Source organism: Mytilus galloprovincialis, chromosome 14, assembly GCF_965363235.1.
Source record: "Mytilus galloprovincialis chromosome 14, xbMytGall1.hap1.1, whole genome shotgun sequence".
NCBI lineage: Eukaryota > Metazoa > Mollusca > Bivalvia > Mytilida > Mytilidae > Mytilus > Mytilus galloprovincialis.
In genome coordinates this window covers 56983739-57000870 of record NC_134851.1, presented here as the reverse complement: position 1 = coordinate 57000870, position 17132 = coordinate 56983739, and the positions used below count along the sequence as shown (strand labels likewise).

The window sequence follows — 17132 nt, the reverse complement described above, 5'->3', positions numbered from 1 at the left end:
ATTTGTTGTTTTCTGTTTTCATCACTTTAGATCTTTGAGTAGATATATAAATCTTTCTTGAGTAGTTGAGGAAGTCAGTCATGGGAATTTGAATGTTTCTTATTTATTTTAACCGTGACATGTTATCAGTTTGAAAATAAGAAGTGCTTCATACTAAAAATGTTGACACAATTTAAATGATTTTATATGTACAAGTCTTATACATTTTGTAATTACCACAAGAAGTATTTTATTCATTTCTCTGCACTCTAAACTTAAGTTTGCCTCATGCAAATTTTATGATACATAATGCCAAAAATCAAAACTTAGACTGAGTTGGAATTTGGGCAGTGAGTCTTTTACAGTTCTGGAGTTATGGCCCTTGTTAACATTGACAATCACAGTAAATTCATGTCCTCATTATAAGCTTGTATACATTCTTCTGTTATTATTTTTACTATTTACAACTTTTCTTATTCAAAATGTTGCCAGGCCAAGACCAGTAGTCAGCACATGAAATATCATAATTGATGTGTTCTGACATATTTATGAATTTAGGATTTGTACCCCAGGCATAGATTACCTTCGCTGTATTTGTCAACACCTTAAGGCTTTATTGTCCTCAATTTCACACTTTATTTGGCTTATAACCTCACTGATAATAATGAATCATCAACAGCAATTAATCTTGCAACCTCCTCCTCAAGTCTGCTTATAATAGGAATTCTTTAACCTCCTCCTCAAGTCTGCTTATAGTAGGAATTCTTTAACCTCCTCCTCAAGTCTGCTTATAGTAGGAATTCTTTAACCTCCTCCTCAAGTCTGCTTATAGTAGGAATTCTTTAATTTCTTGATAATGCCAATGCTTGTGATGCTTATTCATGGATTTATCATCTCAAAATTATGGCATCATCCAATCAATACCAACATTACAAAGAACATCACATAACAACAATGCTGATTGGTTTATTTTCTTTCTTTTGCAGATAATCCAGGTTCTATACACTTTGACCCCAGAACTAAGTCTGTGATGGCAGAAACCTCTCATCTACAAGATAATATAAAAGAGAAGGTATGAATTGGGAAACGATATAAAAATTAAAAGATGTGATATGATTTCCAATGAGACAACTCTCTTTTAGAGACTAACTGAGGTAAACATTAGCAATTAGTGATCAGAGTTTGACCTTCAACAATGAGCAACAACCATATTCTATAACAAGCTAATAAAGGTCTGAACATGCTGAATGTCAGACAGTTCAAACTAGAAAACTGACAATACAATAAAAAAAACAATAATCACAGAATTACTGGCTCCTGACTTGGAACAGACGCATACAGACAGAATAATGTGGAGTTAAACAATTTTGTGAGGTCTCTACCCTTCACTAACCTGTGACCATGGTACTGGTGTAACAACACAACCTATAAAATCAGTTGCAAAAGGCTTAACTTATGATCAACACAAAGCACAAACCTACTAAAGACACAAAGTTCAAAGGACAGATATCCATGCTTTTGAAAGTAAAGGTGTATATGAAAGACACCTGATGCATGCTCATTAGATTCCAGGAATTTGAAAATAGTTTACAGATTTACCCATATATGAAAAAATTTACACAAATCTGCTACACTGTATTATTAAAAGGTCAATCTTATTCTTTTCAAGGTAAATGCAGTCCGTGAAGTTGTACCTGGGAAAAGTAATAACGAGATAATCTTAGTTTTACAGTTTTATGATTATAATGTAGAGAAGGCTATACAGGGCTATGTTGAAGGTATGAGTTACTAATAATTTCAATTTTGCAATAAATCTTCTATACAGTAGCATGACTGATCATGCAAGGAAGGCTACATGTACAATTATATAAGCAGGTTCACATTATGATGAGATGCACTATTAAAAACAAACAAAATGTAATATTAAAATATAATTACAGTCAAGTTTGTGTCAAAATAAGTTCCTCTTTGAATATAAAGGTTAAATTACAGCCAAGTATGTGTCAAAATAAGTTCCTTTTTGTAATAAAAACTTAAAAAGTTAAATTTAATTTTATTATAGCCAAGTTTGTGTCCAAATTATTTTTTCTTTCCATAATTCTGAGGACCCTCTCCCCCCCCCCCCAAAAAAAAAAAAAAAAGCAACAAAAAGCAACAAAAACAAACAAAAAACACCCCTCCACCAATCGAATTTGGGATCTGCTCCTGATGAGTTATTATGGCATCTGACAGGAAAGAAAACAATTGTAAATCACCATTTACTTATACATACTGTAAATTCAGTTATTATTGCGAGCATTTATTATTGTGATTTTGTCATTTTAGACTAAAATGTGATTCTACTTTTTGCAATATCAAGAACATTCTGTTTAATTCATTTAAAAAAAAATCAAAATGCCAGTTTAAATTATTGCAATTATAACCCTGTCAATTTGCAATAATTTATGTGCTTTGTAATACACAAACAATCATCATTATAGCAATTGATATGTCTTGGTTATCTTACCATAGACTTTTTGCCATATTTTCACGTATTTTAAACTGATAATTAGTGAACACATGAATGATTTATGATATGAAACAATGATTTATACTGTTTTAAATTTCAGATGGAGCCAAGCAAGCTTTACAAGAATGGCATTATCCAGGGAACAAGGCCCCGAAAAAGAAACGAAATAAAAAGAAAAAACCTGCAAATGACAACTCTCCTCATGTGAATGGAGACGTGTCTTCAGCAGAAATTGTTCCAAATGGAATTGTGGCAAATGGTAAATTTGTTATGATTTAATATTTTTTTGGCAGAAGATTTCAAAGATCAATGAAGATCTCTAAATGTCCATATTATGTAGTGTTTTCATTCTGATTCAACTCAATCACTAGGGTTTTTGTATTTTCTAGAATAATGCTACGTTTTCTTTGCTTATGGGATAGCTTACAACACGTAATCGAATTCTTTGGGCACCTCAGGAATAGATAACCTTAGGCTTAGCTGTATTTTGCAAAATTTTTAGGTATTTTTGGTCGTCAATGCTCTTCAAATGCGTACCAGTATTTTATGTGGCCTTTTAAGCATTTTTAGCTCACCTGGCCCAAAGGGCCAAGTGAGCTTTTCCCATCACTTGGCGTCCGTCGTCTGTCATCCGTCGTCTGTCGTCCGGCGTCGTTAACTTTTACAAAAATCTTCTCCTCTGAAACTACTGGGCCAAATTACACCAAACTTGGCCGAAATCATCATTGGGGTATCTAGTTTAAAAAATGTGTCCGGTGACCCGGCCAACCATCCAAGATGGCCGCCATGGCTAAAAATAGAACATAGGGGTAAAATGCAGTTTTTGGCTTATAACTCAAAAACCAAAGCATTTAGAGCAAATCTGACAAGGGGTAAACTTGTGTAACAGGTCAAGATCTATCTGCCCTGAAATTTTCAGATAAATCAGATAACCTGTTGTTGGGTTGCTGCCCCTGAATTAGTAATTTTAAGGAAATTTTGCTGTTTTTGGTTATTATCTTGAATATTATTATAGATAGAGATAAACTGTAAACAGCAATAATGTTCAGCATCTTATGAATCTTATGTTACGACCCCTAACCACGGTAACGGGTCTGTAAATAGCTCCAGAGAAATTGTGTATTTAGTTTATTTAGACATTCTTACTGGTTACGAAAAGTATTCAATTAGGAACAAAAACATTCCCTTAGTGGTTTATCACCAACTTTTCGAGAATTTATCTTGAAATATCACTATTGGTGAGTAAACTATGACCAAATCTGACACTCAAGAAAAAACCAATATGGCGTCGTATGCCGAAGCCTTCAAAAACGGTCCTAAATTTGATCAATCTGATGATTCTATATCCTCAGTTAAGCCAGTATTCATTGAAGAATCTGATGTATTTGGAGATATACCAAAACCACATTTAAAAAGTTTGTATCTGACAATTGATGAAATGTACAAAGCCATAGGTGCAGTAGTACCTAGAAGATCGATCAAGGGTCTTCAAAGGATAAGAGGTCTATGGCGGATATACCTGGATACAGAAAAAGAAACAGAATGTTTGCTTTCTGACGGGCTTGAGCTTCTGGGGAAATCTATATTCATATATTCTAGAAATCCCCGCGTTCGGTTTGAAGAAAATTCTACAGATGTCAAAATACGTGTGAAAGATGTACCGCTCTCAGCGGATGATGGACAAATTTTGAGAGCGCTAGAGGGGTACAACTGCACAATTCTTAAACACTTCAGGGAAAGATTTAGATTCGAATATCAAATCACTGACTGTCAGACAGGAGATCGAATTGTCATCTGTGATGGCCCATTAGCTAAGGCAATTCCCAAATCTATACCCATTGGGAAATACAGAGCCACAGTACTTTACAAAGGGCAACAGAACGACAATATCAAGTGTAATAAATGTATGGAAACTGGTCACAAAACCAGAGACTGCCAAAATGATTGGAAATGCAGAAGCTGTGGAGAATCAGGCCACAGACAAAACGAATGTACAAGCGATTTATCCTCAAATCATGATCATGAACAAGAAAACTCTAGCGTACATGATGAAGATCAAAACGATCATTGTGAAGCTTACGCAGAACCTCAGTCAGAGGAAAATGAAGATCTGGAGGCTACACAATCACCAGTAGACATAGTTGAAGCAATACCAACTACATCCATTGAAAGAGAGCTGCAACAATCTCAATCAATCCTAACAGGGATTGTCACTAACAATAGTGAACTGCTCGATGATATTCCCAATTTAAAAGCAGCTAGACCAAAAGTCATACCTGCTCGCAGAGAAAATAACAAACCTGCAAACACAGCGAACAAATCTAATGGAATTCCAAACAAAAACTCCGAACAACAACAAATCACCAAATTCACAACTACTCAATCTTCGTCTCAACGCCAAAATCATGATACCCCAGTGAAAGCAACAACTAGCAGTGGACTTGAAAAGTCACCAGTTACCCCTACAGAAAAACTTCATGATGGTGCTACAAATAATAGTACAAAACGATCAAGAACCACGAAAAAAAAATAATTAATCTGTCTAAGTGTAATTAGCAGTCAATACTAGTGAACACTGTAATATTGTATTAAACCTATTTTATTATATATTATAAAAAAAAAAAAAAAAAATTTAAAAAATGCAGTTGTACATAATTATATTTGTTCTGTCTGTACATATTGAGCTTTTCACATTTTATCCATATCTGATGAGGTTTCAACTTTTTGGAAGCCAATGTTCAGTGAGGACCAGTCAAAATCGGTCACCATCTTCTTATCCTAAAAATAAAGATAAGAAATGTTTAATCAAACACATTTTGGCAATAAAGCAAAAAATAAAAATCTTCAAGCAAACAATTTTACAATATATTTTATTTGTCAAAAATTCAATCCTAGAAATATTCAAAACCCAAAAGTTAAACTTTGTAAAAGTAAATGTGGTTATAATGAAAAATTTAAACCAACATACCACTTCTATAAATACAAATATTTTAACAAAACTGATTCTCATGCTTTGTACTTATAACAAAATTGTTTTTATTTGTTATACATGTATATGTATATGCAAGCATGTGTATATACAAATAGTTCTTTTTAAATATGTTTTGATTATGTATTTCAAATTGAAGTACATATGTGTTTATATTTATATGAGCCCAACAGACACTGAGTGTACTCAAGTTATGATGTACATGTCAATGACTGTTTGTGAAGTCACAAGGATGACCCAAATAATGACCTTTGAGGTCAAAGAAAACAACACATTTTTCTCATTTTTGAATGTAACTTGTAGTTATATGTCTTCAATAGAAATAAACTATGCTTATTTTTTACATAATAACACATGTAAAACCGGTAAAATTAAATGTGCAGGATGGACAAATCATCCTTTTTGTAGATTGAATTTAAACACAAAAAGTACAAGTACAGGTAAAAAATTAATAATGTTTGTTAACATTATTTATAAAGTTAATAAGTGTAAAACTTGTAATGATTACATGTACACAATAAATACATTCAGCTACAAATGTAAAAGAATTATAAATATATTACTCCTATTTATAATACAAAGAACAAGTCGATTAATAAATAAAAGTCCCTTTAAAAATAAAACACCTGGAAAAATGTCTATTTATAGTCTCTGTGAAGGTCACCTAAAATGTAACCTAATTATTAACACTCCAAAGGGGATTTACCTAAGTTTACTGAAGCATAATGGATGTTACAAATAAATATTAAAAATACTCACCAACTATGGTATTAAACAAACATCTTCATATCTGTACAGTAAATTGTAAAGGCTTACAACAACCTGATAAAAGAAAAAGATTGATTGAATGGTCGAAAACCCAAAAATGTGACATTCTTCTTATGCAAGAAACACACTTTACAGATAATTTGATAAACCATTTAAATACTGAATTTGAAGGCAAACTTATACTAAGTAATGGTTCCAGCAATTCAAGGGGAATTGCCATATGGCTGAAAAAAAAACTAAACTTTAAAATTATAGATGACTATAAAGATAATGAAGGAAGGCTATTGCTTGTTAATATTGAAATAGATGACACTATTATAACAATAGCTAACATTTATGCGCCAAATAATCCAAAAAGCAGAAATATTTTTTTTAAAACTGTACATGCTGTAATAGAAGAAAAAAGTTTGGGTCAATTAATTCTAGGAGGAGATTTTAACGAAATTTTATCCCATATTGATTCAAAAAGCAAATCTAAGCACCAAAATAAAAAAAAACCTGCTCACAACTTAAATAAACTTATAAAGTCCCTTAAACTAAGTGATGTGTGGAGAAACAGAAATCCAAACAAAATTCAATATACATGGAGTAGAAAAGATAGATCGGAGTCAACAAGAATTGATTATTTTTTAATTGCTCCTGAGGTATTCAAAAACTGCGTTTCATGTGATATAAGACCAATAGTACTACAATACACAGATCACAACTGTGTTTCCTTAAAAATAAATTTAAGTAGAGGACAAAAAGGAAGGGGATACTGGAAACTTAACAGTAGTGTACTTCAAAATGAAGACTACATTGAAATAATTAATAAGATAATAAAAAATTATAAAAACAAGGCAAAAACTAAAACTGAACTTGACATTCTGTGGGACAATTTCAAAATTGAAGTTAGAGACCAGACAATCAAGTATTGTAAAATAAAAGCTAAAAATAAAAAAGACCAAATCAGCCAGCTGGAAAAAATGTTAACGGAATTAAATAAAATTATAGACAAATCATCATGCAATGACAAAAACAAAAGCAATTTAGTACAGAAAGTAGAAAATATAGAAAATGAAATAGGAAAACTCTATAATGAGAAAATAAAAGGCAACCGAATAAGGGCAAGGGTAAAATGGGTTGAAGAGGGAGAAAAAAATTCAGCGTATTTTCTAGGGATGGAAAAATCTAGACAGAGTAGAAAAACAATAACCCAATTATATGATGATAAGGGTCAAATTACAAGAGATCAAGACAAAATATTAGAATTAGAAGCAAATTATTATAAAAATTTGTACGCTACAAAAAATCCCGAGATAGAAGAAACAAAAAAGTATTTAGAATCTCTAAAAGAATATAAAAAATTAAATGACTCTGAAAGTAATACTTGTGAAGGGGAAATAACTGTTGATGAATGTACTGATGCAATCTTTAAAATGAAACTAAATAAAGCGCCTGGGCTTGATGGATTAAATGTTGAATTTTACAGAAAATTTTGGGAAGAATTAAAAACTTTTATTGTCGCTACTTTTAATTATTGTTATGAAAAAGGAAAGCTATCAAACACTCAGAAAGTAGGTCTAATATCCTTAATTTATAAAAAAAATGACCCTCTTTCACTAGATAATTATAGACCTATAACTCTCTTAAATTATGATGCAAAATTACTCGCTTATGCATTAGCACAAAGATTAAAACCCCTGCTACCCAAAATTATACACACTGACCAGAAAGGATATGTAAAAAATAGGTATATTGGTTTTAATATTCGACAAATACAAGATGTAATAGATTACTCTGAGACTTTTAAAATAGATGGGGCAATCTTATTCCTTGACTTTACAAAAGCATTTGACTCGTTAGAATGGGACTTCATGTTTGAGACTTTAAAGAAATTTGGCTTTAAAAATAATTTTATTAGGTGGGTTCAGACAATGTACTCGGATATTAAAGGATGCATTATTAATAACGGGTGGGTTTCTACTCGATTCAGTGCTTCACGTGGAATCCGACAAGGATGTCCGTTATCATCGTTACTATTTGTTCTAGCAGTAGAAGTAATGGCAATTAAGATAAGGGAAAATAAAAATTTAAAAGGACTAGAAATAAAACTAGACGGAAAAAGTAATACTCTGAAAATTTGCCAACTAGCAGATGATACTACTTTATTTCTTCAATCAAAAAAAGATGTTACTCTTGCAATTAATTTAATAGAAATATTTGGTACTTTCTCAGGCTTAAAATTGAACAAAACAAAAACTGAAGGGATATGGCTAGGCCAATTGAAACACTGTCGCGATAAATGTGAAGATATAAATTGGTGTACTACACCTATTAAAAGTCTTGGAATTTACTTTGGTCACAATAAACAAGAATGTCAAAAATTAAACTTTGAAAAACAGCTTTTAAAATGTAAAAAAATAATGACTGATTGGAGTAAAAGAAATCTTACTATTATAGGAAAGATAGTCATCATCAAATCACTTGTTTTGCCAAACCTAACATATATTGCATCAAACACTATAATTCCTAAAGAAATGTTGCAAAATTTTAAAACTTTGATATATAATTTTATATGGAAAGGCAAAAAAGACAAAATAAAAAGATCCACACTTTCAAAAGATTTTTTGGAAGGTGGACTTAAAATGACAGACATTGATGTTTACATAAAATCACTGCATATCAGCTGGATTTTAAAATTAAGTGAAGATAAAAATGATAATTGGACAATCATTCCAAAATTTTATTTTAACAAATTAGGGAAAAATCTTCTTGTATTCAAAATGAATTTAAAAAGTATTAAAGACATTGATAAAAATAAGTTACAAAATATGCCAGACTTTTACAAGCAACTAATTAAAGATTGGATTAGTGAAAAAGGAGGAAACACAAAATATCCCAAAAGATTTTTTGAAATTAGAAAACAAGTTTTGTTGGGAAATGATAATATTAGGTTTAACAGAAAATGTCTAAACTTTGACGATTGGATAAAAAGTGATATAATTACAATAAATGATATCATTGATGAAGAGGGTAAAATCTCTGAAACAACCATCTTATCTAAGCTTAAATATAAACAAAATTGGATAAACCAAATATATATGTTAAAAAAGGCTATTCCAATGAATTGGAAATTAATTCTTTGTACTGAAGAATCCATCAAAACTAAAGTTAAAGTTGTCAACGACTTAAAAATTAGGTACACAACAATAACTCCATTAACGAGCACTAGAGAACTTTATAAAATGTTCAAACTAAAAGAAAATCATGAAAAACCAAACGGCTTTCTGTTGTGGGAAAAATTATTTGAGGCTTAAATTAAAATATTGTTTGTTTGCCCTTTACCGACCGACCCTATAAATTCGTTCCGCCTGAAAATCTTTTATTTGTATTTACCGGCAAGATTTTATTTTATTTTATTTTTTCGTTTCTACAAAAAATATTATATTTGTATTTCCCGCTCAAAACTTTTTTACCGGAATCCTCGGGTTTTATCTTTATCGTATAAGGTCTAGTCCGTTTGGTATCACGTGAGCGTTTTACATGCACACTGGCAGTTAGAGTTTCAAAGCATTTGTTTGAAATCGATGTTGAACGCTTTGAAATCATGATATGACGTACTTTAACTCTGTATCTTTATACTTGAAGAGCAGGGTTCATTTACAAAAAAGTTTGTTTAATACAAAATTATCAACGTGTGTACAAACTATTTTGTGTAAACGGACGTTGTATTCTATGTAGGGATGGCCTTTTGTGATCAGGATGATTATGTTACCAATGCCTTCGACCAGCATTGCTATATTATTTATATCTGACATGAACCAAAGGTTACAAAAGCCTGTAAAGTGGAGAATATTTGGCAGTAAAATCGCCCAAGTTTTCCATACAGATCATTTATAAATGCGATGTAAAATACGTGACAATTGAGTTTAAGTCTTGTAGCATTTTTATTGGAAACATAGGCACACTCGGAAATTTAAACACTAGGGACCTTTTCTACTAGTAATGTATGTCTGCCCGGACATATTTTACCAGGACAAAGTTATCTCTTACAGAAAACCTTTAGGTAGAGGTAAACGTACAAGGTACGTAGTACAGAATATTAGTGCAAGCTCAAACTCTTCAAAGTTCCAGGCATATATAAACGTTGAAAATATTCGGCACAGCTCTATATTTTGATATTTGAAAACAAAATAGTAGTGCATATGAATTAACTTCACATTCTACATGATATTTTTTTTCAAAACGTAGTCCCAGAAACTTATTAGCAAAAGCAAAAATGACATTATGCAGATTTTGTATCTATAAAATAAAAAAGTATACCTACCTGCCTACCCATGAAAAAAAATATTCCGAGCCAAGTTATTTTTTTTGGGAAAAAAATAAAATATTTTACCTACCTACCTACCCTGTTTCAAAACATAGGGTCGGAAAAGGGCAAACAAACAATATTTTAATTTAGGCCTGACAAAAATTTAAGTTACAAGTTCAAAAATAACTTTGTTTTCATTTTTCAATATCTCACTGATAACAGATTAAAAATGTTTAGATGGAAACTTATTCACTATATTCTGCCATGCAATGAACTATTAAAAAAGTGGAAAATTACTGAAGACAACTTATGTAAACATTGTAAAGAAAAAGATAACTATGAACACTTTTTTGTCAACTGCTTATTTAATACAGACTTCCTAAAAATAGCAATGAAATTAATGAACTCCCTAGGTATAGACAAAAACATTATAAGTCTTGAAAATCTAGTAATAGGGTACAAAATTGAAGACTCAGCATACTTTGATATTAACTACATACTAACAATAATATCCTTTTCATTATATAAAGCATATTATGTCTCAGAAAAGAAAACAAAAAAAATAAACATTTTGAAAATTTTCCAAAAAGAAATTTCAGATATTATTGAAATGAACAATTTTAATAACAAAAATAATAGTAAGACAATTCTAAAAACAAATAGATTCATTGAAGATTTAAAAAAAAATCAGAATTAAATCAATTTAAATGTTTGAAACATTATTTTATAAAAAGTTAAAACATAGTAATTTGTAAACACAATTGTTAATTGTTTACAAGCCATATATGGTCATGTTTATTTACAAGTTCAATCATGCATGTTGGCATGTTTGTAAAAATGTTCAACCATGCATAAGTAACGACATGGTACATATTGTTGTTTTATTCATAAACATTATAGGGGAAAAAAAAGATAAACATGTGTAATCACGATTATTTAATAATTTATTCTAGTGTAGACAAATTGTGAATTGTGCACGCTAGAATGAATGACTTACTTGTGTAATACATATACACGACGACATACAATAGATCAGTAGAAACTTAAACAAAAATTGCATACTTACCAAATTTTATAAAATAAGTTAAATCCTGTTTATATAAGAATATTTAGACACAATCAATAATGCGATAACGCACATGCTTGTTGAAACAACACTAACTATGCCCAATTTCTTTCAATGGAATACGGATCATTTGATAAAATCGATAACGGAAAAGATTCCGGAAAAGTTATAATGTATAAAAATAGGGAAGGAAATTATTTAACAAAGATCTGTATGTGTATTCACAATATTTATTTTAATATATAATTGTGAAATCAATTGTACTATAGATACTAATATTATGAATTAGTTATATCTTACCAAATAGTGCTTCCCTAAACTATTAGGTAAACTAACATGAGGGATACTAAGTTACAAGCTGTAAACTTAGTAAATTGTTACAGCAAATATGCAATAAAGATATTATTACGTTAAAAAAAAAAAAAAAATAATGTTCAGCAAAGTAATATTTACAAATAAGTCAACATGACCGAAATGGTCAGTTGACCCCTTTAGGAGTTATTGCCCTTTATAGTCAATTTTTAACCATTTTTCGTAAATCTTAGTAATCTTTTACAAAAATCTTCTCCTCTGAAACTACTTGGCCAAATCAATCCAAACTTGGCCACAACCATCTTTAGGGTATGTAGTTTAAAAAATGTGTCCAGTGACCCGGCCAACCATCCAAGATGGCCACCATGGCTAAAAATAGAACATAGGGGTAAAATGCAGTTTTGGGCTTATAACTCAAAAACCAAAGCATTTAGAGCAAATCTGACAGGGGTAAAATGGTGTAACAGGTCAAGATCTATCTGCCTTGAAATTTTCAGATAAATCGGATAACCTGTTGTTGGGTTGCTGCCCCTGAATTAGTAATTTTAAGGAAATTTTGCTGTTTTTGGTTATTATCTTGAATATTGTTATAGATAGAGATAACTTGTAAACAGCAATAATGTTCAGCTAAATAAGATCTAGAAATAAGTCAACATGACCAAAATCGTCAGTTGACCCCTTAAGGAGTTGTTGCCCATTTTCTTCAATTTTTAACAATTTTCACTAATTTGGTAAATTTTTGTAAATTTTTACAAAATATTTTTCACTGTATCTAAAGGTCCAAGTTTATTATAGATAGAGAAAATTCTAAGTACCAAGAATGTTCAGTAAAGTAAGATCTACAAACACATCACTATCAGCAAAACACAATTTTGTCATGAATCCATCTGTGTCCTTTGTTTAATATGCACATAGACCAAGGTGAGCGACACAGGCTCTTTAGAGCCTCTAGTTTGATTCCAGCGTCACTAATGAGTCTTTTGTAGATGAAATGCCATCTGGTGTAAGTGTAAAATTTTAGTCCTGGTATCTATGATGAGTTTATCTACTGTGGACTCTTGTGTTTTCATGAGTACAAATAAACTTTTAACTATGTTTCAGGTTCCATAGAATCAGACACCGAGCCAGTAAAGACGAACTCCATTAGTGATATTGATAGCTCAGTCAGCAGTCTGTCACTCTCACCAACAACATGTACAGTCCCCAGTCTAACAGAATGTGATAAACCCAATCATGTATCGCCTGTCGACACATCGCACAATTCTGTGTCGTCTCAGAAACATGCAAAAGTCAACACTGTATCGCCTACCAACACATCGCAGAATTCAGTATCAAATCAGAAACATGCTAAATTCAATCATGTATCACCAGCGAAAAATTCACAGAATTCAAATACCTTTTCACGCCATGCAGATAATTCATCCACAAGGACTTCCGATAAACCAGCATCGGTATCTGTTCGTTCTGATCAACATCCATCATCGTCAGGACCTAGTCGCAAAAAATCCCAGTCGCCCATAGCAACTGGAACATCAACTCCACGAAATAAATCACAATCACCATTGACCGGTGGTAAACCAGTGCAACCATCCAATGCAAAATCAACACAATCATCATTGACCAATAGTCAGTCTGCTGTTAGCACACTGCCAGAAAACATTTCATCACAACCTCCAGCCCCTCAGCGACAAACACACCCACATTCTAGAACACATCATTCAGGTAAAATAAAAGATATATGTAGAAAGGATTTTGAATTACTGTGAATTCATTATTATTTGTTGGATACCAATTTTTATAGGTTTCATGGGTACAGTTGAACAAGGAATTCATATGTTTTACAATTAACAAATTTTCTATAGCCTTTGTACGCAGAGATTAACAAAAGCAGGAAATCTAATATCCACCAAAATACAGGTTTTCCTTATTCCACAAAAAAATTGATAACAACGAAATTCAATGAATCCACAGTATGTCTGGTATGGTCACTTACATTTCATTGTTTTAATCTAAATTATCACGATTATCTCGGTGGAATTTATTGCTAAGCTGTCATTTTATTACATGATATTCCAACATTTTTGCTTATTAATAAAAGGAAATCTTTCAATGAGAACTTCAAAAATACTTGTGGTTTACTTACATTATTTGCAAGGATTGAATTCATTTGACTTGTTGTATTGCAAGGTAACAGAAAATATATACAAGAGTTATAAGAATGACAAATTAAAATGACCAATACACAACTTATGAATTAAAAAAAAACAATATTTCAGTGCATTTAAAAAAAATAATATGTGTATACTAGTTCATTATCACTGAACTAGTATATATTTGTTTAGGGGCCAGTTGAAGGACGCCTCCGGGTGCGGGAATTTCTCGCTACATTTAAGACCTGTTGGTGACCTTCTGCTGTTGTTTTTTTCTATGGTCGGGTTGTTGTCTCTTTGGCACATTCCCCATTTCCATTCTCAATTTTATGTATATAGGATCCTTACATGCCTTAGGTGAAAACTGCTAAAATTTTTATATGTTTTCTCTGCAGCTTCACATTCACTTAGACAAAGAACAGCAAGTGAAAAAAGTTCAGATAGGCCGAGAACAGCGAGTGAAAGAAGTTCAGATGGTCACTCACTGCCAAAACAGATTCACAAAAGTAAGTCGATTTCAAATGTAAATAGCATCAGCTGTTCCATAAAAACCTACATGTGAGGGGGGCATTAAGTTTTATTCTTATCCCTATGTACGTAAGTCCATCTATACGTTCCATAGTTGGTTTCCCTCTCTAACTGGCCCTTTATAAATGGAAAAATTGCTAAATTTTGGTTTCTGTTCTCTTACTTAAGTTTGCCTAAACCAAATGTTATGAAACTTGTACACAATGCTTATTACCTCAAAACACAGATCAAGTTTGAATTTTGGTTGCGTCTCTTTAACTGTTCTAGAGTAACTTCATATATGGAAACATTGCTGAATTTTAAGTTTCTGTTTGCCTCAACCAAATGTTATGAAATTTAAACATAATACTTATTACCACAAAAGGAGACCAATAACAAATTTTGTTAGTGTCACTTTAACCGTTCTTCAGTTTTATCCCTTTATAACTTTATATGATATGCAAGTGGGGGCATAATCATCTATGTCCTATTGACAGTCCCTTTTTATGGCCCCGCAACAAAGTTGTCGGTGCTATATAGTTTTACCCTTGTCCGTAATTCCAAATTCCGAAATTCCGTAATTCCATCATTCCATCATTCCGCAACAAACCATTATACAGAGTTTTTTTCTTAATGCCTTCAGATATTGGGCTGATTTTTGGTATGTGAGTTAACCATGATAAGTTACAGATCAAGTTTAAGTTTTGTTCTGCGCCGCTAATTATTGTCTAAATTACGGGCTTTGGACTTTGATAAATTGTTGAAAATCACAGTTATAAAGACTTTTTTATGCCCCACCTACAATAGTAGATGGGGCATTATGTTTTCTGGTCTGTGCCTCCGTTCGTTCGTCCGTTTGTCCGTTCGTTCGTTCGTTCGTCCCGCTTCAGGTTAAAGTTTTTGGTCAAGGTAGTTTTTGATGAAGCTGAAGTCCAATCAACTTGAAACTTAGTACACTGGTTGCTTATGATATGATCTTTCTAATTTTAAAGCCAAATTAGACTTTTGACCCCAATTTCACGGTCCACTGAACATAGAAATGAAAGTGCGAGTTTCAGGTTAAAGTTTTTGGTCAAGGTAGTTTTTGATGAAGCTGAAGTCCAATCAACTTGAAACTTAGTACACTTGTTGCTTATGACCCCAATTTCACGGTCCACTGAACATAGAAATGAAAGTGCGAGTTTCAGGTTAAAGTTTTTGGTCAAGGTAGTTTTTGATGAAGCTGAAGTCCAATCAACTTGAAACTTAGTACACTTGTTGCTTATGACCCCAATTTCACGGTCCACTGAACATAGAAATGGAAGTGCGAGTTTCAGGTTAAAGTTTTTGGTCAAGGTAATTTTTGATGAAGCTGAAGTCCAATCAACTTGAAACTTAGTACACTTGTTGCTTATGATATGTTCTTTCTAATTTTAAAGCCAAATTAGACTTTTGACCCCAATTTCACGGTCCACTGAACATAGAAATGAAAGTACGAGTTTCAGATTAAAGTTTTTGGTCAAGGTAGTTTTTGATGAAGCTGAAGTCCAATCAACTTGAAACTTAGTACACTTGTTGCTTATGATATGATCTTTCTAATTTTAAAGCCAAATTAGACTTTTGACCCCAATTTCATGGTCTACTGAACATAGAAAATGAAAGTGAGAGTTTCGGGTTAAAGTTTTTGGTCAAGGTAGTTTTTGATGAAGTTGAAGACCAAACAACTTGAAACTTCCATATGGTATGATCTTTCTAAATTTATTGCAAATTTAGATTTTTTATCCAATTTCACGGTCCATTGGACACGGAAATTGATAGTGCAAGTGGGGCATCCATGTACTTAGGACACATTCTTGTTTCTAAATGCTTTCAGATATTGGGATGATTTTTGGCATGTGAGTTAACCAAGATGAGTTACAGATCAAGTTTAAGTTTGTGTCCACATGTGTTATTGAAATTGCAGATTTTTCAACTTTTTGAGACAGGGCCAATTGTGTTGCTTTGACACATATAGTTTTTTTATGTCCCCATTTATGGGCATTATGTTTTCTGGTCTGTGCATCCGTTCATTTGTCCGTTCTTCCGTCTGTCTCTCCTGCTTCAGATTAAAGTTTTTGGTTGAGGTAGTTTTTGATGAAGTTGAAGTCCAATCAACTTGAAACATAATACACATGTTCCCTATGACATGATCTTTCTAATTTTAATGCCAAATTAGAGAATTTACACCATTTTCACAGTCCACTGAACATAGAAAATGATAGTGCAGATGGTGCATCCGTGTACTATGGACACATTCTTGTTTTACATAAAACATGAATCAATAAGATTGATGGAGAACAGACAGACAAACTTACAAACCTCTATTTTATTTAACACTGGTAACTGGCACAAAAAATTAAGGAGATGTGTGGTATGATTGTCAATGAGACAACTGTCCATTAGAGTTCAAATGAGTGGGTGGTCACCATGCGGCCTCCAACATTGAGAAAAACCCATACTGTATAGTCAGCAATGTTTAAGAGAACAAAAGTTGTCGAGATGATCTGACAGCATTTTTAGTTTTATCAAAATTTACAATG

The 17132-nt window shown here is 32.1% G+C and overlaps 1 protein-coding gene and 1 long non-coding RNA gene across 5 annotated transcripts in view; one reads left to right on the top strand and one right to left on the bottom strand.

Annotated features, from left to right (window-relative positions):
• Positions 1 to 17132, top strand: part of LOC143059048 (spermatogenesis-associated serine-rich protein 2-like) — a 53030-nt gene that overhangs the window by 11122 nt on the left and 24776 nt on the right. For all 4 annotated transcript variants that reach the window (XR_012973359.1, XR_012973358.1, XM_076232521.1 and 1 more), the window contains exons 2-6: positions 966 to 1051; positions 1649 to 1757; positions 2589 to 2747; positions 13019 to 13639; positions 14463 to 14573. Coding sequence is in view for 2 of the 4 variants with exons in the window: in XM_076232521.1 (XP_076088636.1) it covers positions 966 to 1051; positions 1649 to 1757; positions 2589 to 2747; positions 13019 to 13639; positions 14463 to 14573 (1086 nt within the window). In the remaining 2 variants the exon portion in view is untranslated. The remainder of the gene's footprint in view (positions 1 to 965; positions 1052 to 1648; positions 1758 to 2588; positions 2748 to 13018; positions 13640 to 14462; positions 14574 to 17132) is intronic.
• Positions 5070 to 11747, bottom strand: LOC143058016 (uncharacterized). Its single transcript, XR_012972917.1, has 3 exons — positions 11606 to 11747; positions 6237 to 6299; positions 5070 to 5266 (listed from the first exon to the last, which is right to left on the bottom strand). It is a non-coding gene; the product is annotated as an uncharacterized LOC143058016 (long non-coding RNA).